The 23,993-nt window shown below is 39.1% G+C and overlaps 1 protein-coding gene across 1 annotated transcript in view; it reads left to right on the top strand.

Annotated features, from left to right (window-relative positions):
- CRIM1 (cysteine rich transmembrane BMP regulator 1) overlaps positions 1-23,993 on the top strand; it is a 262,328-nt gene that overhangs the window by 60,121 nt on the left and 178,214 nt on the right. Inside the window, exon 2 of the mRNA XM_004369565.2 lies at positions 8,894-9,067. Coding sequence (XP_004369622.1) covers positions 8,894-9,067 — 174 coding nt within the window. The remainder of the gene's footprint in view (positions 1-8,893; positions 9,068-23,993) is intronic.

The raw sequence follows: 23,993 nt of genomic DNA, 5'->3' as shown, positions 1-23,993 counted from the left end.
TTTCATTTGCCCTTGAAGCCTCTCTAGATGGCTTAACATAGTGGGAAGTTCAGCCACTAAAGCAGCCATCGCTTGTACTCTAGGAAGGACCTCAAACGAGATTACAGGCAATCCCTGAGTTACGCACGTCCGATTTACAGACAACTTGTTCTTAAGAACAGACTGCTATAAAGCCTGTTATATTAAAAATTTGAGTTAAATAACAATGATTCATAATAATGAACTCACGTACTACTTTGTTAGGCTTATGAAAACATTGCACGGTTTAGAAGTGTTCTTAAGTGTTTTATATGTGTAGAGAGGTAAAATATGTACTATATACTAAGTTAAACTTTTGACTAACTGACACTAAATAAAAACTGTATGTACCTATTTTGGCTTACCTACAAATTCAACTTAAAGACAGACTTAGGAATGGATCTAGTTCCTAACCTGGGGACTTCCTGTATCAGCTTTTTCTTAAGATCTTCATATATTGCTGAGACCTTTCCGTTAATTGTGAGAAGGCTTTCTCCTGATCTTTTCATAACACTAATGTGCTGGGAAAAATTGTATATGAACCAGTACAACTTCTGCATTATACCGACATCCTTATTTACTGGTTCCATGTTAACTAATCACATTAAAGAAACATGTTCTTATGGTTCAACAGTAACTGCTAGGAGATGAAGTTTCCAGTGTCCTTTGTTGCTTCTCAGTCCTGGCTCCCGTGCTGCCTTGGCCCAGGTGTACTAGTGGGACATTCTTATTAGAACGGGAGTTCTCAAAGTGTGGACTGTGAACCCCTGGGGGACCTCAGAAAGTTTTCAGGTGGTACACAAGGTCAGAACTATTTTATAATATTAAAATGTTACTTGCCTTTTTCTCTGTGTCAGCCTTTGCCCTGATGGTGCAAAAGCAATGGTGGGTAAAACAGCTGGCATCTTAGTATGAATTGAGACTGTAGCACTAAACTGCACTAGTAATCTTTGTATTTTTTTTTTTTGCATGTATTTTGCCACGCATTTGCAGTAAAATAAGTAATAAACAGACAAAAAAAAAAAAAAAGTTTTCCCTAAGAATGTCCTTGGTGGAACAGTACAAATTATTAATTTTACTAGATTTCAACCTTTGATTACATATCATTAATGTTCTGTAGAATGATACGGGAAATACATATAAAGCAATTGTTCTGCATACTGAAGTACAGTAGTTGTCTCAAGGAAGAGCATTCTATTTCGAGATGTCTTCTAGGCATCCGAATTGGTCAGGATGTTCGGTATACCTGACTCTCTTCACTGTTGTTGTTAGGTGCCCATCAGGTCGGTTCCAACTCGTGGCGATCCTGTGTACAACAGAATGACACACTGCCCGGTCCTGTGCCATCCTCACAGTCATTGTTATGCTTGAGCCCATTGTTGCAGCCACTGTGTCAATCCATCTCATTGAGGGTCTTCCTCTTTTTCACTGACCCTCTGCTTTACCAAGCATGGTGTCGTTCTCCAGGGACTGATCTCTCTTGATAACATGTCCGAAGTATGTGAGACGTGGTCTCGAATTCCTTGTTTCTAAGGAGCATTCTGGTTGTACTTCTTCCAGGACAAATTTGTTCATTCTTTTAGCACTCTATAGTATATTCAGTATTCTTCGCCACCACCACAATTCAAAGGCGTCAGTTCTTCCTCGGTCTTCCTTATTCATTGTCCAGCTTTCGCATGCATATGAGACAATTGAAAACACCATTGCTTGGGTCAGGTGCACCTTAGTCTTCAAGGTGACATCTTTGCTTTTCAGCACTTTAAAGAGGTCTTTTGCAGCAGATTTGCCTAATGCAGTGCATCTTTTGATTTCTTGACTGCTGCTTCCATGGGTGTTGATTGTGGATCCAAGTAAAATGAAATCCTTGACAACTTCAGTCTTGCTGTAGTACTCACATAATTGGATACGTATAAATATGTTTCTGATATAAATTTTTACAGTCACTTTTCAGGGTGTATTAGATCTCTCTCATTTTATATTTAAATAAAGTAATATATTTAACATCATAATTTGGAATCTTGCAGAAGTTACAAACTTAAAAATACATTTGCAGAGGTAGCTCAATTGTCTTGACCTATCAGGCTGGGAGACTACACCTTTCACATATAGAGTAGCAGGAAAAAAAACTATTTGCTATAAATGGCTAAGGGGCAGTACTTTTAAACTCTCTTTCCCCCTAAAAAGTGGCCAAAGAGAAACCAGGAAGTATGTCAGAGAATCAGAATCTTGAACTTTGATTCTCATGCAATATATATGATTTACTTAGGAAAATTGTTGATGTTTTTGTTAGGTCCCGTCGAGTCGGTTCCAATTCATGGTGACCCTGTGTACACAGAGCGAAACACTGCCCAATCCAGTGCCATCCTCACAATTGTTGCTGTGTTTGAGTCCATTGTTGCAACCACTGTGTCAGTCCATCTCGTTGAGGGTCTTCCTCTTTTTTGCTGAATGTCTTAGGAAATAGAGATTTAAAAACATAATTTTTTGCTTTAAATCCCTGTTGGTTTTCTGTTAAATTAAAGTATAATATTCTATAATGGAAAAGAATGACAGCATTTGTTTCAGAAGCATGATGGTACTTGATCTTATAAGCAGGGTTGCTAAGGAAACTTATTTGCCAAGAAGGAAAACGAAGTCTTGATTAGGATAGAGATAGAGAATTGAGATGATTTTCCCTCAGAAAAGAAGATAAAAGCATGTAAGACATTTATGGATTAGAAGTCAGAGATGCTGCCGTCTGGACGTGGTGGCTGTGACGTTTCCTGAGGGAGCAGTCAACTCACCTGGGCATCTTCAGGTGTAGCCTGTTGCTGCAGCCAAGAACCTTCTGAAAAAGAGGCAAAAACCACTACGGAGCCAGGGAGATCACCAAGGGCAGTTAGCCTTTTAGATCTGATTCCACATTGAGGGAAAAGGAGTTTCCTGTGGGGAGACAGAGAAAAACACCTGGCAGTTGAAAACAAATTGGCTGTGAGATGGGCTTTTTGAAAGGACTCTTGATGCCAGCCAGGTGATAAGAGGTTGAAGTCTTAGAACTGAACTGGGAAAGAGACTAATGATAAATGATGCTTAGTGAGAAATGTGCCAAAATATATCTTAAGCATTTCTCTAAATCATGTCCATTATATAATACTTAAATATAGTTTTTCCTTTTTTAAAATATTTTTGTTGTTGAGAATATATACAGCAGAAGATACCCTAATACAACCATTTCTGCATGTATAGTTCAGTTACATTGATTACATTACTTGAGTTGTGCAACCATTCTCACCCTCCTTTTCTGAGTTATTCCTCCCCCGTTAACATAAACTCCCTGCCCCCTAAGTTTCCTGTCTAATCTTTCAAGTTTCTTTTGTCAATTTGATTATCATAAAACATGTTGTGTGCCGTCGAGTCGATTCCAACTCATAGTGACCCAATAGGACAGAGTAGAACTCCCCCATAGGGTTTCCTAGGCTGTAATCTTTATGGGAGCAGATTGCCAGGTCCTTTATTCCACAGAACCTCCTGTGGGTTCAAACTGCCAACCTTTCAGTTTGCTTCTGAGTGCTTAGCCGTGCGCCACCAGGGCTCCATAATTACCCCATATAGCTAGATCTTAAAAGAGTACAATGTTCAAGGCAGATATTCTTTAATAGTTAAACTATTGTTTGGTTTTAAGATTTCAGGGGATATTTTTGGTTTAAGGTTTAAAGATTATCTCAGGGCAGTAGTTTTCGGGATTCATCCCACCTCCATAGCTCCAGAAAGTCTAGATTCCATGAGAATTTAAACTTTTCTTGATGTAGGTGTATGTGTGTGTGTGTATCACTTAAAAAGTTTTTTATTGATTAAAAGTATTCACTGTATTTTCTCAAAATCTAATTTTCCCTAATGTTTTATATGTGTGATATGTATATATACACACACACACATATATATACATACCTACATACATATATATATATAAAACCAGTGAGCACAGCTTGACCACGGCAAAGTCATAGAAGCTTCCTAGACATGTCCAAACACCTTGAGGGACCGAGTTACTGGGGCTGAGGGCTGGGGACCATGGTCTTGGGGGCATCCAAGTCAATTGGCGTTAACAGTTCATAACATAAATGTTCTACATCCTACTTTGGTGAGTAGTGTCTGGGGTCGTAAAAGCTTGGAGCAGCCATCTAAGATACATCTGTTGGTCGCATTCCATCTGGAGCAAAGGAGAATGAAGAAAACCAAAGACACAAGGAAAATATTAGTCCAAAGGACTAATGGACCACATGAACCACAGCTTCCACCAGACTGAGCCCAGAAGAACTAGATGATACCTGTCTACCACCACTGACTGCTCTGACAGTGATCACAATAGAGGGTTCCGGACAGAGCGGGACAAGAATGTAGAACAAAATTCAAATTCACACACACACAAAAAAGACCAGACTTACTGGTCTGACAGAGCCTGGAGGAACCCCCGAGATTATGGCTCCCAGACACCCTGCTAACTCAGAACTGAAGCCGCTTTCAAGTCCACCTTTCAGCCAGAGACTACAAAGGCCTATAAAAGAAACAATAACACATGTGAGGAAAGTGCTTCTTAGTTCAATCAAGTATACAAGACCAAATGGGCAACACCTGCCTGTCAGCAAAGACAAGAAGGCAGGAAGGGACAGGAAAACTGGAGGAAGGAACACAGGAAACCCAGGGTGGAAAGGGAGAGGGGAAGTGTGCTGACACAATAAGGGAATTGCAACCAATGTCACAAAACAATTTGTGTAAAAATTTTTGAATGAGAAACTAATTTGTGCTGTAAACTTTCACCTAAAGCACAATAAAATTTAAAAAAGATTATAGCCAAAAAAAAAAAAAAAAACCCAAACCTGTTGCCGTGCAGTCGATTCTGACTTGTGGTGACCCCATTTGTTACAGAGTAGAACTGCTCCATAGGGTTTTCTTGACTGTAATTTCACACTTCCTGGGTGGTGCAAATGGTTAAGCACTGGACTATTAACTGGAAAGTTGGTGATTCAAACTCACCCATAGGTGCCTTAGAAGTAAGGCCTGGTGATCTGCTTCCAAAAGGTCACAGTCTTGAAAATCCTATGGAGCAATACTCTGCGCACATGGGGTCACCATGAATTAGAATCGATTCAGCAGCACCTAACAACAGCCACCTTTATGACAGTAGATTGTTAGACCTTTCTTCTGTGGCACCACTGGGTAGATTTGAACCACCAACCTTTAGGGTAATACAAAAAAACCAAACCCACTGCCATCGAGTCAATTCCATAGGACATAGTAGAACTGCCCCATAGGGTTTCCAAGGCTGTAAATCTTTACAGAGGCAGACTGGCACATCTTTCTCCCGTAGAGTGACCGGCAGGTTTGAACTGCCAACCTGTTGGTTAATATCCAAGCACTAACCACTGTGCCACCAGGGCTCCTCTTTAGGTTAATAGTCGTGTGCAAACCTTTTGATCCATCCAGCAACCTATATATGCATATATGTTATGTATATTATTATTTATGTATACTTATGTATATATACATACATAACTTCTTTTTTAATAAAGCTTTTTTAATTAAAAAAAATAAATAAAAATGAAAACTGCATTGACCATATCAGTGACATAAAAATCAGCATATATCATTTTGGACACTGTACCAGGTGCTAGGGAAAAGTGGATTCAAAGATGGGTAAGACCTGGCACCTGCCCACGAGGACCTTTGTCTATTGGGTAAGTTTGAGTAAGTAAAACAGTTACAGGACTTGAAGCACTTGCTGATGAATATCAAAGAGTGCCGCCTTCAGTATGGATTACACCTTAACATAAAGAAGACAAAAATCCTTACAGTTGGACCAGTTGATAAACAGAGAAAATATAGAAGTTGTCAAGGATTTCATTTTACTTGGATCCACAATCAATGCCTATGGAAACAGCATAAAGAAATAAAATGACGTATTGCATTGCACAAATTGGCTGCAGAAAAGACCTCTTTAAAGTGGTAAAAAGCGAAGATGTGACCTTGATGACCCAAGCCATGGTATTTTCAGTCGCCTCATATGCGTGCGAAAGCTGGACAATGAGTAAGGAAGACCAAAGAAGAATTGATGCCTTTGAGTTAAGGCATTGACAAAGAATATTGAATATACCGTGGACTGCCAGACGAACGAAAAAATCTGTCTTGGAAGAAGTACAGCCAGAATGCTGCTTGGAAGTGAGGATGGCAAGACTTTGTCTCACATACTTTGGACATGTTATCAGGAGGGACCAGTCCCTATAGAAGGACATCATACTTGGTAAAGTAGAAGGTCAGTGAAAAAGAGGAAGACCCTCAACAAGATGGATTGACACAGTGGCTTCGACAACGGGCTTAAACATAGTAGCGATTGTGAGGATGGCACAGGACCAGGTGGTGCTTCACGCTGTTGTACATTGGGTCGTTATGGGTCGGAACCTACTTGATAATACCTAACGACAACAACCTCATTAGTATAGGGGATAAGAGGGCTGTGCAGATTTTTGTGGGAGCACAGAGGGTAGAGCAATCCATTCACCTGGGGTAGTTGGAGAAGACTTTTCAAAAGCAGCAATATTTGAACTAGGTCATGAAGGAAGAATAGGAGTTATCAGAGGAGGAGGAGTTCCAGGCAGGTGGTACTCCATGAGAAAGGCATAGAAGCAATGATAAAGGTCTGTAGTGAGATCTTTGTGTACTTAGAGCATTAGGCTTTGTGAGGGATTGGTAGAAGACAAATCTGTAGAAGTAGGCACAAGTCACATCATGAAGAACCTTATATTCAACAATAAAGGATTTGGACTTGTTGGCAAGAGAAGATCAGTGAGCCAGTTTGCTTTTGAGTGTAACAGTTCAGATTACAGTGTGGGTAGTGAGGTGGCGGGACAAGAGAATAGTGGCAGGGAGACAGGTGGGAGGACATTGAGTTGCAGTAGTTCAGGGAGTTCTGAAGGTAATGGGAGGAGGAAGGAGTGTTTATTGTGGAGAAAATTTTGAGGTACAATCAACTGAATTTGGTGATACAATAATTGCACATATTTACAAAAAACAGTAATAAAGATTTACAGTGCTCAGGAATATGATGGGAAATTGCAGAAATATAGGTAGTTTTTCAGTGATTCAAATGTAACTCGAATTTCTTAGAAGTTTTTAAGTTCCTAAAGTTGAGCTGTCTTTGAGTTACAAATGTACATCTGCAGTCACGAAAATTCCTTTATGGCAAATTTCACTCAACTGGATTAGGCCTGTGTTACTAACAGCATGTTGTCAACAGCTAAACATAGAAGAGATCATTTAGATGCACCATTTTGATAAATATTATAATTGAAGACTAAATACCACTTCCTTTTCAAAGTGTTGAATTCTCTCAATATATTCTTTTCTGGTTTTCCTTTCAGAGTAATTTAGTAATTTCACTGTTACCTTGAAGATAGGAATGTACCTTTGTGTGTATGTGTGTATGTCATTTCTAAGGACCAAATATAGGCTAAAGAGGAAAACAAATTTTAAAACAGATAAATTGTGTTTCTGTTTAAATGTCTAATCCGAAAGATAATCATTTTACTCCGAGCTGAAGCTTTGATCAAATAAGTGAGCCTTATCTCCTGTAATCAAAACATAGGAGGCTTTCTATTCTCCCTTTTCAAAGAATTGCCCTGAAGCTCTTTATATTGTAGATGGTATTCTTTTAAAGACCCCTTGACAAGAAAGTTATTTCAGCGAGGGAGAGCTGTCATTTGCGTAATTAATGCAGTAAGGAGTGATAACACCAGAAGCAAAAGTTAGCCCTCCAGAAATCATAGCCATTTGTTTACACTGTCTTCTATAAAAACAAATTCTTAAGATGGCATTCATACCTGCCTTAGTTCGAACAACATGTGTTAGCTATCTCAAATTCAAGCACTTTTAAAAATTCTCTCCATGGTTATCAGAAACATGTTTACTGTTTAACAGTCAGTACCAGTTAAAGTGAGATAAAGTATCTATTAAAGATAATATTGAGAGGGGGGTAAACCCACATAATGTCCCAGGGCTTCGTAGAGCAATAGTCTGGTTTCCTACGAGAGGCGCCTTGGCTCTGAGGAATATTATTAAGAATCAAGCCTGCCTAAGGTTCCATCATGTTGGTTTCATTTGTCTGAGTTTGGTGTCCGGAATGCTGGTTTTAAAATCTGCTACTTTATTTCTTAGAGTCCACTTCAGTCCATGATCAGGACACTGTGATTTGGTCTCAGCTTCAGAGCTCAATCATGTCAGCCTCTCACAGGGCTGTAGCTCAGTTTTGTTGTTTCTGGCTTTGATTGGTCGTTGATGGACATTTGCATCTGTACCAAAATGCATTTGAGGGGATCGCCTCCATTGCATCTCATTCTTGACTGTCTTAGTGGTGTCTGATTTTTTAATGTTTATTAGCTGCCTTGATGTACTAAGTGGAAGAGCTGTTTGAACCCTGAAGTGGGTCTCTACCAGATGGAGTAGATAAATAGTTTTTTAAAAATTATTTTGTAGACCAACAAGTATAACTTCTGTAATTTTATTGAACATGAGAAAATCCAGAAATATTTGTTTAAAACTTAAAGTATTATAGGAATCTCAATTGTTGCTGTAAAAACATGTAAGAGAATCAGTGGTTTTTGATCACAGACATTTGTATCTATAGCTGTTTAATGTCTGCATGTATGGATATATATTTCCATCTTCTCAATTATTAGGAGGAAGTTGGGTTTCATTCATTTGTAAAATTTTGGCCAAACTGCCTTTCACAAATTCAAGGTGTCAGAATTGGATGTTAATCTTTGTATCATTGTGCATTTTGCTCTCAAACAGGCTTTGAATGAAGTTACAAGCAAACATTATCTGGTTGTTAATTGTTTTACAGATGAAAACTGGGATGACGACCAACTGCTTGGTTTTGAACCATGCAATGAAAACCTCATCTCTGGCTGCAATATAATCAATGGGAAATGTGAATGTGACACCATTCGAACCTGCAGCAGTCCCTTTGAGTTTCCAAGGAAGGATATGTGCCTTTCAGCTCTAAAGAGAATTGAAGGTAAGCACTAATTTTAGCTAACCCTCTAATTGTGAACCTTAGTATGTGTACCTCTGAGGAATGATAGTATCTAAGCCTGAAAAGGCAAACACAAGTTGATGGAGATTGGTAACTTTTAAACTCCAAATAAGCTTCATAACATTTACTAGGTGTGGATGTGGTATTGTGTGTGTGAGTGGGTGTTTCCTGGAAGCCATGGGATGGTGATGCTGTAGTAGTGTGAGCAGGATGGTGTGTGCCAGTTGCCTAGGTCACCTCTGCATAATGGATGATTTCATGAGTGGTGTTCTTGAGATCAGCATCTGTTGTCACCAGGTCCGTTCCGCTTGATTTACCAGAGGATGGTGCTCCATGAGGAGAGCCTGCTAATTAGAAATGCAGCTCATCTGGCAAGAAAGAATATATCTTTAGAAGAGATGAGAGAATTGTGTAGTGAAGATTGAAGTCTTAGGTTGGTTCTGCCAGGGGGCAAAAATGACATCAGTGTAGATGGATCATTGGGCCCTTCACCTCTGGAGAGAAGTCAGAAATTCTATTAAAGCAACAAAGAATTATACTATGATGGCTCATAACTTTTGTACATTCATGCATAAATCCTAGAAAAAAGATTGAAGATTTAAAAATCATGATTCATAGCCACAGTAATCACAAGTGGAGTACCCAGAGCTTGGTGCAGTGTCTCACAACTAGAATTAACCAAGGAGTAAGTCCTGGGCTTGGGTCTCAGCCCTGCCCTGACTAGCCCCAGGTTCTTGGAAATAAAAGAGCTTAATAAGACATTCTTGAAGATAACTTTTGTCTCTGAAATCATGTCATTCCAAGATGGAGAGGTTGGTAATATAGTTTGGATACAAGGGTTTGTGAGGTCCAGAATCAAGCACGTAAGTGTAGTAGGGCAGGACTGACGTTTCTGGATTGTATTGTTTCTAAGTTATATTAAATGGTAATAAGAAATTTATCATAGTCTCTAGAACAGCATTTCTCTTTGTATTTTCCAGTGCTGCTGAATCATCAAAAGAGAATACAATAGGAAACAATAGAAATAAAATTTAGGATGTAGTCCTAAATGAGAAACTGAGATCCCCAGAATTGATTAGTAACAGGCCTACACCTAACCCTGTCAATTATTCTTTCACTCACATCATGACTTCAGACAATCGTCAGGTGTCTAACTCATTTTTATTGTCTCATGGCCGTTTGTACACCTCTCCCCACCAACGTCGCCTGCCAAAAAAGGATGTTTTGCCAACTGTAGTGTGTAAACATTTAGAGATAAAGATGAAGTGGTCATATGGCTATTTAAATACTTTATTAATTTAGTTACCCATACATATTTAAAATGACATAGAATACTGCAGCAAATTAGAAGTACTGCTTTTTGCTATTCACATGTTATCAAGCTGTTTTATTCAAGTGTTTCAGATGCATGTTTAGCATCTATTTCTGCCATTGTCTTCACTTAGACCCCCTTTCAAATCATCCACCTTTCAAGTCATTTAACACCGTGCTCTTGAGCACACCCTCTACCCTGCCATCTAACTTGTTTGAGATGCAGCAGATTTCAAATCTATGTATGATGCTCTCACAGGAAGTTTTGTTCCAAAACACATTATCTATTCACTTAAAATTAGGACAGTTACATTTTAATTTGTTAGGTATATATTTATGATCTCCACAACGTAGAGATTAACTGCATTGATTTTAAAGTAATTCTTAAAAGACTGTGTTTGAGATCCAGCACTTCCAATTTTGAGATTATTCCCGCAGGAATAATTACTATATATGATTAAATTTAAACTCTTTTTTTTTCCTTTTTTACTAATTCTTTTGGATAGTCTCTATATAACCTCAGAGTAGAATTGGTTGAGGTCATACAAAGTTAATGTATCTTCTACAAGTAGTACTTTCTTGTTCATAATAAAGCACTCTGCAATGTGAAAATGCTTGTAAAAAATTAGTATAAAAGGATTTTCTCTTTTGAGGAGTATTTTTGAAGGAAAAAACCCTGCTCATATTCAGATATATGTTGTATGTGAAAGAATTAGCGATGGTATAGTACTGTTATGTAATTAAATCTTAAATAGCGATATAGAGTTGGAATGCTGTAGGAACTCAGGGCCAAGAAAGTGTGACCTGGAATTGTATGATAAGATCTCATGGAGGAGGTAGATTCTGAACAATTTAGAATTTGGAGAGTGGGGGCTAAAGCCTGGGAAGTTGATTCCAAGAATATGAACAACATGGACAAAAGAATAAAATGTAGAAATAAGAATTTGTGTGACTTACATATAAGATACTTGGTAGACTAAAAGGGCAAAGTTTTGATAGATAATAGGAAAGATAGGGAAGCAGGATGGGACCAGATTGTGAAATGTCTTAAACGTCATGCAGGGAGTTAAAACCTGATAATGTGAGCTATCAGAAATCATTGTAGGTTTATGAGCAGAGAGAAGCAGAGCACGGTGAAATCAACGTTAGAAGACTGGTTTTGTGGTGGATGCAGAATGGGCTGGCAAGGGAGGATACTACAGTCAAGAGGCTCCTTAGATAGCTGGTTTAGTTTTTTATACTGAACGATGGTAGCCTCGGGAAACAGCAAGGAAGAGATGGATACACACCATTTTAAAGGAAGAGTCTACAGTATCTGCTAACATATAAGAAAAAAAAAACATGGCCGTCGAGTCAATTCTGACTCATAGTGACCCTACAGAACGGAGTAGAACTGCTCCCATAGGGTTTTCAAGGAGCACCTGGTGGATTCAAACTGCCGACCTTTTGTTTAGCAGCTGAACTCTTAACTACTGTGGCACCAGGGTTTCCAAACATGTAAGGAAGGGATGAAAAAGTCCAAAGTTGATTGTACGGTTGCTAACCTAAAATAGTACAGGAATGGTAATGTAAGTAATAGAAATGGAAAAACTCTTTTAAGGTGTTTTGTGATAAAATGGAACTGAAAGATAATGGGGTGGTTGTTAGTCGTGGGGGGTGTAGGGTCAAGTGAGGCTTTTAAAAACTATGGGAGATATTACAGCATGTTTGGATGATATCATAAATATGGAGAAGCCAATAATATAACAAAGGGGAAAATTACAGGAGCAAAGTCTTTGAGGAATGAGAGAGGCAGAAATGTTTCTGTTTCTTAGCAAAGTATAAAACAAGGTCATCAGCTGACATTGAAGTAGAAGAAGGTGTGTGGAGATTTGAAGAGAGAGAGGAAAATGTGAAATAGATATCTCAGAGAGAAAGAGTGATTTAACTAGGAAAATATAAAAAAGCACCAACCAGTGCTGACAACTCACTTGAGGTTATTGGTTATAAATTTGAAGGGAGACCAGTCAGCACAGTTGAGTGTTTTTCTCCAGCTCTGCTGCAGGTGCAGCGTAGGTGGGGATGTGGATTTAACCAGAGTTAGGGTTTTCCTGGCAAATATGATAGAAAGAGGTACAAAGGGGATTGAGGAATATATAAGAGAGTATTTGTTATGGATTGGATTGTGTCGCCTAGAAATATATGTCAACCTGGCTAGGCCATGATTCTCCATATGATGCAGTTGTCCACCATTTTGTGATCTGATTATCCTATGTGTTGTAAATCCTAACCTCTATGATGTTAATGAGGCAGGATTAGAGGCAGTTATGTTAATGAGGCAGGACTCAAACTACAGGATTAGATTGTATCTTGAGTGAATCTCTTTTGAGATATAAAAGAGAAAAGTGGGCAGAGAGGAAAGAGACCTCATTACCACCAAGCAAGAAGAGCCGGAAGTGGAGTGTGTCCTTTGGACCCCAGGTCCCTGAGCTCCTAGACCAGGGGAAGACTGGTAACAAGGACTTTCCTCCAGAGCCAACAGAGAGAGAAAGCCTTCCCCTGGAACCAGCAACCCTGAGTTCAGGCTTCTAGCCTCCTGGACTGTGAGAGAATAAATTTCTGTTTGTTAAAGCCACCAACCCGTGGTATTTCTGTTATAGCAGCACTAGATAACTAAGACAGTATTTATGGTGATTTAAAAAGAAAAAAAAAATGTTGCCATTGAGGCAATTCCAACCCATAGTGACCCTATAGGACAGAGTAGAACTGCCCCATAGGGTTTCCAAGGAGCAGCTGGTGGATTCGAACTGCTGACCTTCTGGTTAGCAGACAAGCTCTTAACCACTTCGCCACCAGGGCTCCAATTTATGGTGATAGACCATGTAATCTGCGCTGGGAAGGAGACAGGTGGTACAGTGATTAAGCAGTCTGGCCATTGGAGGGGAGGCCCTGGTGGACTTGAAGAATTGCAGAGTGGGATAGCTGAAGAAGTGAGTAGGAATTCTGAGAATGGATACTTGAGGTCAAGATTTCAGAGTTGAAGTTATCATTGGTTGTGATAAGGGCTAGAATATAATCTTGGGTATAGTTGACTGAAGAAGGATAAAGGACAAGACCATGAAGTTGGGGAGGTCAGCTGCTGAGCTAAGGCGAATTGTCTACATGGGTGACGAATTTGTTAAGAATGATGGTAGGTATAGTAGTAGGGAGGAGACACTGAGCCAGAAGTTCCGTAGATAAATGTAGAAACTATATATAGTTGGTGATGTAATCTCATCGTATGTGTTTCAAGTGAACAAGGATGTTGTGGTTTTTTCAAAAGGAAAAGGGAGAATGATCTGAAAATAGCAATGAGAACAAAGAGGGCACCTGCCCCACCCCCAGGATTTATGCATTGTAGGAGATAAGGCATCCTTATTTGAGAGGGCTTCAACAGAAAAAGAGTAGTCAGGGGGTACCCAGGTTTCAGTTAGAGCACAGAGGTAAAAGGAAACTCCAGAGGGTAGAATGAGGGCATCAGGGAGTTTGCTGATGACAGATCATGAATTCTAGAAGGCACAGTAGAAAGATTTGGGAGGCAGGGTTATGGAGAGCTTGGGTGACTTCGGAGAGCCAAGAGGGGATAAGAGTCCAGTGAGATAGATGACCTGGTAAATTTAGTCTTGGTTCTGGTGGTCTCTTGTGGGGAGGTGAATAGTTAGATCTAGTTATAGCCTTCTTTTGGGGACTGTTGTCTTGGGCAGTTTATTGTGTTAAGGTGGGCAGTGTTGGTAATGGGGTAGGTGGAGTGGTATTCTAGCCAGAGCATGATGAGAAAACATGGGTCTCCTTTCATAATACTTTTGGGAGTGATGCTGAGGATGAATTCTAAACACAACTACAACAACCTAAAAAAAAAAAAAATTGTGGAAGTCACTACAGGCCATTTGATACCATATTGATGGATTTATGGAGAATACTGGCATTATAAAGTTCCTTTGTATTACTTATATTTGCTTAAAGAGAATGAGTTGATCCTGGGTTTTACCCCGTTTCTTTCCTATAATACATGAGCACATCATTGTAAAGTCAGTCAGTCATGGCTTGTCAGAGTAATTGTTATTTTTCCAGGGAAGAAGAGGAAGTCTGATAAAGGGAAAGACCTGCCAGTCATCCCACTTTGATCTTCACAAAGTTTATAATTATATGCCAAAAAAAAAAAAAATCCATTGCTATCAAGTCGATTCTGACTTATAGTGACCCTATAGGGCAGGGTACAACTGCCCCATAGGGTTTCCAAGGATGTAATATTTACAGAAGCAGACGGCCACATCTTCCTCCCATGAAGCGGCTGGTGAATTCAAATCACTGACCTTTCAGTTAACAGCTGAGTGCTTTAACCACTGTACCACTAGGGGTCCTTAATTCTATGCCACCCTACCTATTTATCAGCGATTTTGTATATACTGTACACAAGTTAAATCGGTGCACCACAGGTCAGAGGAGGGGGCCAAATTAGCAAAAACAGCACCAGCCAGTGCAGCTGCGTCAGGGGTGTCCTGGAGGGGCCACTCTGGGCTTACTTTGTAGTTAAAGTTGACAGCAGAGATTTCCATGTTATAAAAAATGAGTTGGACATTCAAGCTTGCATATGACTCCATGTCTGGGGTAAGTGACTCAATATATATTTAGTTCTGTAGTTTAGAGTAGTTATAATAAATTGAGCAAGGAATCAAAAATATGAAACCATGCCAAGAAAAGTAAAACAGCAATGTAAAACACTGGAAAAGATTCACTTATTCATTCATCCAGCAAATATTTATTTGATGGTGAATATGTAGTAGGTACTATTTTAGGGGCTGAGGATACATTCTACTTGGAGCTTACATTCTGAGTTGTGTGTGTGTGTGTGTGTGTAGAACAATAAACACATAAATGAGCAAGCAAGGTCATATAATATGATACGAGCTGTGAAAAACAATAGTCGGAATGATATGATAGAGAATTACTTGGGAAACTGCTTTAGATAGGGGTATCAGGGAAATTGTCTCCAGAGAGACGGCATTTGGACTGAAATTTGAATGCAGAAGGAGTAAGCCTTATGATGACCTGGGTGGGGAGATAATTTCATGCAGAAGGCGCAGCAAGTGCAGAAGTTCTAAGGTGAGCTCACGCTTGGCTTGCCCGAGGGTGGCAAGAAAAATAAGAAGGTAGGTGGGACTGAAATGCAGGGAGAGAGAGGTAAGGGATGTAGCTGAAGGGAGAGGTAAGAGCCAGACCACCCAAGGCCTTGTAGACTACGGTGAGGTGTTTGGATTTTGTGATGAGTACATAGGGAAATTGCTAGTAGATTTTGAGAAAGGGAGTAACATAACTTGATTTGTATCTTAAAAGATTAATCTGGTGAAGAAGAGACTGGTGGAGAGGAGGATGCAGGAATGGGAAAGCATCTGCAGGTAGGGATTCTTTTTAGTAGTTCAGATAGAGGTGATGGTGACTTGGACCTGAGAACTGGAGATGGAGAGAAGTGGTGGATCTGAGATATGATTTGTAAATACAGTTAACAGGACTTGTTAATAGATTGCATGTGGAGGGTGAGGGATTAAGCAAATTTAATGCCCTGTATTAGGGGAAGGAGCAGGTTTGGAAGGACTCAAGAGGTTTTTTTTTTTTTTTTAAGAGGTTTGTTTTGAATAAATTAGACTTGATATCCAGTTGGAACTATTTGTCACTTAAATAATTGTTAGCATAATTAAATAATTTATTAAGTAGGGTTCGTACCTGCATAACTCTATGATAAGTACACTGAGGACTACAAAGATACATATCCCTGAGGAAAAGTCAGCCCTTTCCATAAGGAAGTATCACATAGTTGAGGGATTATGGAAAAAAATAAAAATTAAAGTAAAATAAAAATAACCCAATGCACACTGATCTATCACCAGGCAGAGACTAGCCAAGGTGGTGAAAGTGGTTAAGTGCTCAACTATTAACTAAAAGGTTGGCGGTTTGAACCTACCCAAAGGCCCCTCGGAAAACAGGCATGGGAGTCTACTTCTGAAAGGTCACTATGAAAACCCTACAGAGCAGTTCTGTTCTGCACACATGCGTCATCACCATAAGTCAGAATCAACTCAACGACAGCTAATGACATCTGTGTGGGATTCATAAAATGTATTCTTAAATATACTTTTTGTCATTGATGCATTACACATCTCGTGGGTTCCTGGAATGGTGTAGATTTTGGAACTTACACCTATTTGAAGCTGCACAATGTACATTTTGCAAAAGGTGGAAAACACTTGGGGCTTTAGAAAAACCTCCTATGTTTTAGCTAGAAGCACCTAGAGGTAATGTTAAATGGTTATAATTTTTTGCTATATTTAACTTTTTCTTCTGCAACATATTTTAGAGAAAAGATAGCTAATAAAAAATTGATTTGTGGTACTTTATATCATTGTCTTATACTGAGTGGACAAATAAGAACTGCTCTGCATTCATAAGATGGATAAATCAAGGAAGGCTTTGTGGAGGAACTGAGAATTGAGGCCAACTCTGAGAAGTGTGTTGGGTGCTGAACAGAAGGGAAGGAAAATTAAAGAGTAGCCTTGGAAACAGAGAGAGGATGAGCAGAGGGGACAGACAGGAGGAAACTAAGGTTGACAAATCAGTGGGCTTTAGTGAGTGATTGACACTGGGGATGTGGAGGGGGAAGATGCACAGATTCCTAGCTTGGGCATGGAGAGAGAGAGTGAAAATCAGAATAGACCTGGGTGGGGGGTAGAGCTGATGGTCAGGATATATGGTGGTGTTATTTACTATAATGTGGAATACAAGGAGAACAGCTTTGTGGGAGGTAGGGATGGATGGGTGGATGTGGAGTTTGTTTTGTTAGGTTTGAGGCATCTATGGAGATCAAAGGAGCCCTGGTGGTACACTGGTTAAGTACTTTGGCGGCTCAACCCACCAGACACTCCGCAGGAGAAAGATGTGGCAGTCTGCTTCCATAAAGATTTACAGCCCTGGAAGCCCTATGGGGCAGTTCTATTCTGTCCCGTAGAGTTGCTATGAGACAGAATCAATTCAGTGGCAGTGGGGTTGTGGAATATCAGGGGAAGATGAGAGTTAAGGGTCTGGAGGGAGACAGGGCTGGAAACAAGGGTTTCTGAGTCATCCTCCCCAGGATAGTGTGCTGCCTGTACTGACTTTTGAGTACATAATGATGTGAGGTGTATGAGCATTTTTAGGAAGATAACTGTGACAGTATTGTGCATAATGGAGGGGAAAAGTGACTGGCGATGGTAACACCAAAGTGAGGTAAAAGGGCCTGTGCAGTGATGGTGGTGCAGGAGATGCCCAGTGCTCTGTCAGCACAGGAGGAGGAAATGGGAAAACGACTACCTGAGAGTTAGCCTACAGTTTTTGGCACCTATGATCCTAGGATGTGCAAAATGGAACATAGAATTTTAATTGTAATTATTAATTGTTTAATTTGTATTTCCTTGTTCTAAAAAGCTTTTAAAAGGTGTTTGAATATACCCACCTGAGCTAGTCAGACCCATACCTAATATTAGAGTTAATTCATAATTGGAGTGTTTGAAATGATTAAATAATTGGATAGAAGGTTAAAGAAGTAGGCTTATAGTCATAGACCAAATCATTTCCTCAGCATTCTCTACATGTACCTTCTGAGGCTGCTCCTTTCATTCTGGAGATGCTCTCATTGTTAGTTCATCTGTTCATTTATTCATTCAAAAAATATGCATTGAGCACATGCTGTATGCCACTAAATCTCAGATTCTGCCAATTTGACATTAGTTTGCCCTTTGAACTGAGGGGCTATTTTCTAAATGGCCTTTAAAGTACTGATCATCGCCACATTTTAGATGTACTGTGGGAACTTGCTTTTGATTTTTTAAGGATATTGTATGTATATCTTAATGATATTTTTAAGCATTCACCTACTCTGGAAACTTACATTACATGAAATATATACCGTTAGGCCAACCCCAAAAACCCACTGCTATCGAGTCAATTCCAACTCATTGCAACCCTATAGGACAGGATGGAACTGCCCCATAGGGTTCCTAAGGCTGTAATCTTTATGGAGGCAGACTGCCACATCTTTCTCCTGCGGAACAGCTGGTGAGTTTGAACTGCCAGTCTTTTGATTGGCAGCCGAGCACTTTAACCACTGTGCCACCAGGGCTCCCTATACCTTTAGGCAGCTATTAAAAATAGAAATAAGATGATAAAAATTTTGTGTGAGTTTTACACTTGTACTTTTTTCCCTCTGTTTAAAATAAAAGGAAGTTTGATTTTATGTTGTATGCTCATGGATCCCTGGTGGTGACTGCTAACCAGAAAGTCATCAGTTTGAATCCACCAGCCACTGCTTGGAAATCCTATGGGACAGTTCTGCTCTGTCCTGTAGGGTTGCTATAAGTCAGAATCAGCTCGATGGCAACAAGTTTATTATTATTTTTCTGTATGCCCATGTCTTCTGAAACTAATTTTGACATGGAAACAAATGGCTTCTATTCTCTGGCCTTTTTTAATTTCATTTTTTGAAAACCTAAATAACAGTTGCTTCAGAGCCCAGACTTTTAAGTATTCTGAGCTCTAAATTTACTATTCCAATCCTACCTAAGGAGATGTTAATATCATGTGAATTTCTTACTCCATTTTTAGTTTTTTACATTTCACCCATTTCAGGTTTTTTCACACAAGTAAAGTGTATGCTAAAATGTATTCTTGGTTGTTAGATTTTTCTTGGTTTCTAGCCTGCAGTACAACCTGTGCTATGTGTGGGCTAATCAAATATTCTAACCCTTGTTGCCATCTGTAATGTTTGTCAATAGATAAAAGTTTAATTGGTGTTTAGAAAGAAATATTATGCTGTATGTTTCTGTTCATAGAATGCTTTTCCTGAAAAGGTTTTTTTGTTTGTTTTTGTTGTGAATGCTGACAGAAAACACCTCAAGAAAGTGGGATCAAATGCAGCTGGGAATATTATTATTCATTCTGTCTTTGATACAGTGCAGTAGAATTCCCTCCTGACACCCTTGCCACTGGAATTGTGCTGGATGGAGACTCTTTTAGCTACCATCCCATAATATACTAGCACAGGGAAGGCAGACACATCCAGCTGTCCTCCCTGTCATGTGGTGGTACCTGGGCATCTTATGTGGAGGGAGTCTCCTGCGCTTCTCAAACTTGAGAGAGCGTAATGGTCACACAGATACTTTGGACTAGGACTGGACTAGGGCCGGGAATCTACATTTTAAACAAGCCCCCAGCAGAAGCTTCTATTGTTGGGTTTTGACCACACTTTGGATAGCAGGGTCATAGAGGGTTTATGTGAATCTGCTTTCCTGCCCAGAGGAATGGATTTGTTGTGCTGGTGTGAGAGAATATCTTGTCTCTTAAGTAATCATTGAATCTACTTTTGATTTCTACTACTACTTTCACTGTTTTTAAAAACAAAGCATATGTTATAAATTGCTTTACTTCAAATGTTAATATACACAAATAGTTTCGTTTTGCAAGTTTTAAAACTTTTTGTCATCAAGTAAACATTAAAAGAAATTAAAGCCCAATTGAGGCATTTCATATTGCCTGTATAGGATCATGTGATAATCCCAATACACGGATGCTGGGAAATCATTTGTTTTTAATAGAGGTTATGCTTTACATGCATTTATCCATTTTATCTTTGCTAAACTTTAGAAATATATCTGATAACCTTGTGTCTATAGTGTCTATAGTTTTCTATAATTATATTGCTCTTTCTGTGGTTTTAAATGGCATTATCTCAAAATCTTTCCTAATACAATGTTGATTTTAGTAGAAATGGTCCAGTACAGCATTAATTCACAGGATCAGATATACTGAGAGTCAGATTATGTTCCCTCAAAGTATAAATGCTCTGTGCTCTACAATTATGATCTAGCAAAATTAAATCGGCTGTTCTTACAGTTTGTTGTTGTTGGCCGCCATCAAATTGATTCCAACTCACAGTGACCTCATGTGACAGAGGAGAACGGCCCCCACAGGATTTTCTTGGCTGTGATCTTTACAGAAGCAGATCGCCAGATCTTTCTCCTGAAGAGCTGCTGAGTGGGCTCAAACCGCCACCCGTCAGTTAGCAAACAAGTGCTTAACCATTGCACCACCAGGGCTCCTTTTCTTACCGCTTATTAACATTGTAATTCTTGTTAAAGGGAGGATGAAAATGGGGTGCACATTGTGCATTTTATGAATCTTATGAAGCTTAAGGAAAAAGCATCTTCGGGAAGCTCAGTCTTTTCCAACTGCTGTCATAGAATCCTTGGTAATAGAATATACATACTTAACTGCGAGAAAAAAAAAAGAGATAACCTCTCAAACTCTAATTCTTATTTATTCTAAAACCAAGCAACCTGTGCTGCAGGGATCATGCCTTCTCTGCTTCAGGACTTTCATGTGTACAAATTCATAATTTTTAAGTTAGTTATGTGCTTCATTAAAATTAATCATCATAGATTCTGTCTCAGGCTAGTTGCATCTGAAAGCAGTATTTATGCACATGAATGTATTGCTTTAGCTCACATAAATTGTTAAAATATTGTGTGTTTTAGAGGAACATTGCTTATCAAGATTGGAAACACTAACCCTTCCCTTGAGCAAATAAAAATGCATTTACTCTCACCTTCTAGGTGGGTAAGGAACCTCATTACCCTGAGGTCCCAGCTGCTTTTTCCTTGAACTGCACAAGTGCCGATTGAATGAAGATACTGTTTAATGAAGGCACTGAGAATGTTATGCAACATTAAATCTGTATTGCTGTCTCTTTATCTTTGTGAAGGCAACCACAAATTTATAATTGATAGTATGGTGTGTCTTCCCATATATATATATGAGTTTTAGATCTAAATAAATGTTTTTGTTTTAAATTCCAGTAATATAGGTAAATAAAGTAGTAGATTTTTTTTATTTAGATTGATGATTGGGTCAGTATTTTAAAATTTAATATTATAAGTACAAACTTTCGGGACAAATGTCCTTAAAAACATTTTTTTTTTTTTTAAATCATTGTTGTTTTGATGTCTTGATAACTGGTACAGGAAGAAAAGGGCTACCAAAAGGCGGAAACCAGTTTCAAATATCTGGGAAATAAAAACAGGAAACGCAACTTGGCATAAGACCAGTTGGAGAGGAGCACTGTTGAATAATTATACCTGCATTTTACTTTTGGAAGTCATACAGTTGCCTCTGGCTGTTGTGATTTTTTTGTGACCATCTCCCCACCCAAAAAGTCATACATATTTTATATCCTACTGCCAAGTGGTGGTGGTGGGGGGGAGCGTTTTATTCAACCTCATTGTGGTTACAAAAAAGAAGTGCTATAAAAAGCCAAGTTTCTGATTTGGCCCTTAGAATGGTGCTTTCTTTACCGTCATATGTAAATAGTGTAATAATGTTCTGTACCGTTTATTGATTCCCTCCTTCCTCCTTCTTTGCTTTAACTTTTAACTGTACTTTTTCAAGCCATTTCTTCTGTCCCAAGATGCTGCTAGCTCCAACACCTATCATCTTCTGATATCTACTCCCAGGTTAGGTGAAGGAGTACCAGAATTCATAGATGAGCAGCTTTTGCTACAAGTATGTGCTTTGTTTCAAGATCAGATAGCATGTACTTAATATATACTTAACAAAAGATGTTTGTTATATTGTTAAAAGGAAAAAAACAGAAAACCTGACATTTTCAGCCAGAGAAAGGGGTGTTCTTTGGGAGCATTTTTAAAATTTACTGTTTCTATTTCTCCCTAATGGGGATGCTTAAAAAAAGTTAGTCTAATGTCTGACTTTAGCAAGTTAATATTTTAGCCTCGAGCAGTCCCTTGATGTTTGTGGTTCTGACTTGTCTGTAGGTGACCTCTCAGTTATTCCTGGGCTCGCTTGGTATGTGCTCTGTCACACACAGCCGCTGCGCTGCGGCTTTGCCCAGCTGTGTCCGGCTAAGCCCTGGCCTCCACAAACGTTTTCCTGACACAAGCAAAGAATCTGGAGGCCATCAGAGCAGCTGGCAAAGGGAGCTGTGAATGGAGACCACTCCCCATAGCAGGGCTCCATTCCTAAGACAGAAGTTGGGGTGGTCCCTTCTGTGTCCAAGGGAATTGTCTGCCTCGTGCAGGGCAGAACCCTTGCTCCAGGCCAGCTTGATTCCATCAGCCAGAGGGTGGGGAAGAAAAGGAGGTGTCATGCCTAAGCTGTTCTTACGTTGGTGTCTCTGCCATTAAAACCTCATTAATTCGTATTCCAAAGCCATGATCTGGGACATTGGACAACTCAGGCAAGCTAGACAGTTTATACTTGTACTGATTATGGGGGTCGGGGGAGAAGTCTGCTAAAAGGGCAGCTCAAGAAACAGTTTAGAAGTGTGTAGAAAATCACTTTAACAGGAATTTACATTCGGTCAAAAAGTGGTCATTTCAGATGTTCTAATAATTTTATCAAGAGATAAAGATTCTTTGATAGATTCTGTCCTTTTTTCCCTAGCCTTGCCAGTATTACATACTATATTTAGTAATGCCTTGATTGAGAGATCTTCTGAGGAAAAGAAAAACCCTTGAATAAAGAGGGTGATCTGTATAATCAATCCTGCCACTTCCGGCTATGCCCTGCTCACTTTGGGAAGATGGACTTGAGACTGGCCCAGCTTCACAGGGGCATTGGAAAATGAATATGGGACAGTCCTCGCTCTAAAGAAGTCTAGTGGGAGAGACTAGATGGGCCCACGAGCAGCTGTACTAAGGGTAGAGTGACCAAGGTGGAGTGGCCATACCTAGTCTAGATGTGTTTGTTGCACAGGGTAGATGTACTAGAAGATACGGATAAGCAAAAAATAAACCAGTCAAGCTAATTTTAACCAGTTTCAAAAGCTACTTTATAATTCATAGACATACTATGTTTATGTTATCTTCTTTGTGGAAGGTATAAATTTTCTTAAGAAAGGTACTTGAAAGTACTAATTTTTTTTTTCCTTTTTTTCTTTTGTTTTAGAAATGTTCTAATAATAAAATTTGACTCAGTCCTAGTTCATATGGACCTTCACTAAGCATGCCGTTCTGGGGCATTTGAATAATTTATTTTGAAACCTCTGAGACTGTTCTTTTAATGGTACATACTCTTATCAGATAAGAATAATGGATTCACATGGCTTGTTGATACATTTAAAGCTTGGAATATACCCTTTTATAGGGTACCTTCCTGCTTTTGATTTGTGGTCTCTATTGCTAAGTGTTTTTTTGCATCAGGAGGAAGTGACAGGTATAAGTGGCGCTGTGAAGTTGGAAGAGGGAAGGAATTAACACAAGATGAATTAATATTTGTGTGAGTTTTTAAGGGACCGAAATGTTCCTCTAAATCAAGGATGTGTTTTTTTGTTTCTGGCTGACAGCTTCCTAGTTTTCCTACACCTCATTATTCTTTTCTCTGTCACTGGGATTTTTTTTAATTTCCCAAAAAGCAAGTAAAGTGCTTTTTCCTTATCAGTAGCCTTTCTTTTCCTGTTCCAATAACAAAAGAACAATACAGGAATTTAATAATGTTGAAAAATTGATACTTCTTATATATATATATATATATATTTTTTTTT

Source organism: Trichechus manatus, unplaced genomic scaffold (assembly GCF_000243295.1).
Source record: "Trichechus manatus latirostris isolate Lorelei unplaced genomic scaffold, TriManLat1.0 scaffold00005, whole genome shotgun sequence".
Taxonomy (NCBI): domain Eukaryota; kingdom Metazoa; phylum Chordata; class Mammalia; order Sirenia; family Trichechidae; genus Trichechus; species Trichechus manatus.
This window is presented reverse-complemented; position numbering and strand designations above follow the sequence as displayed.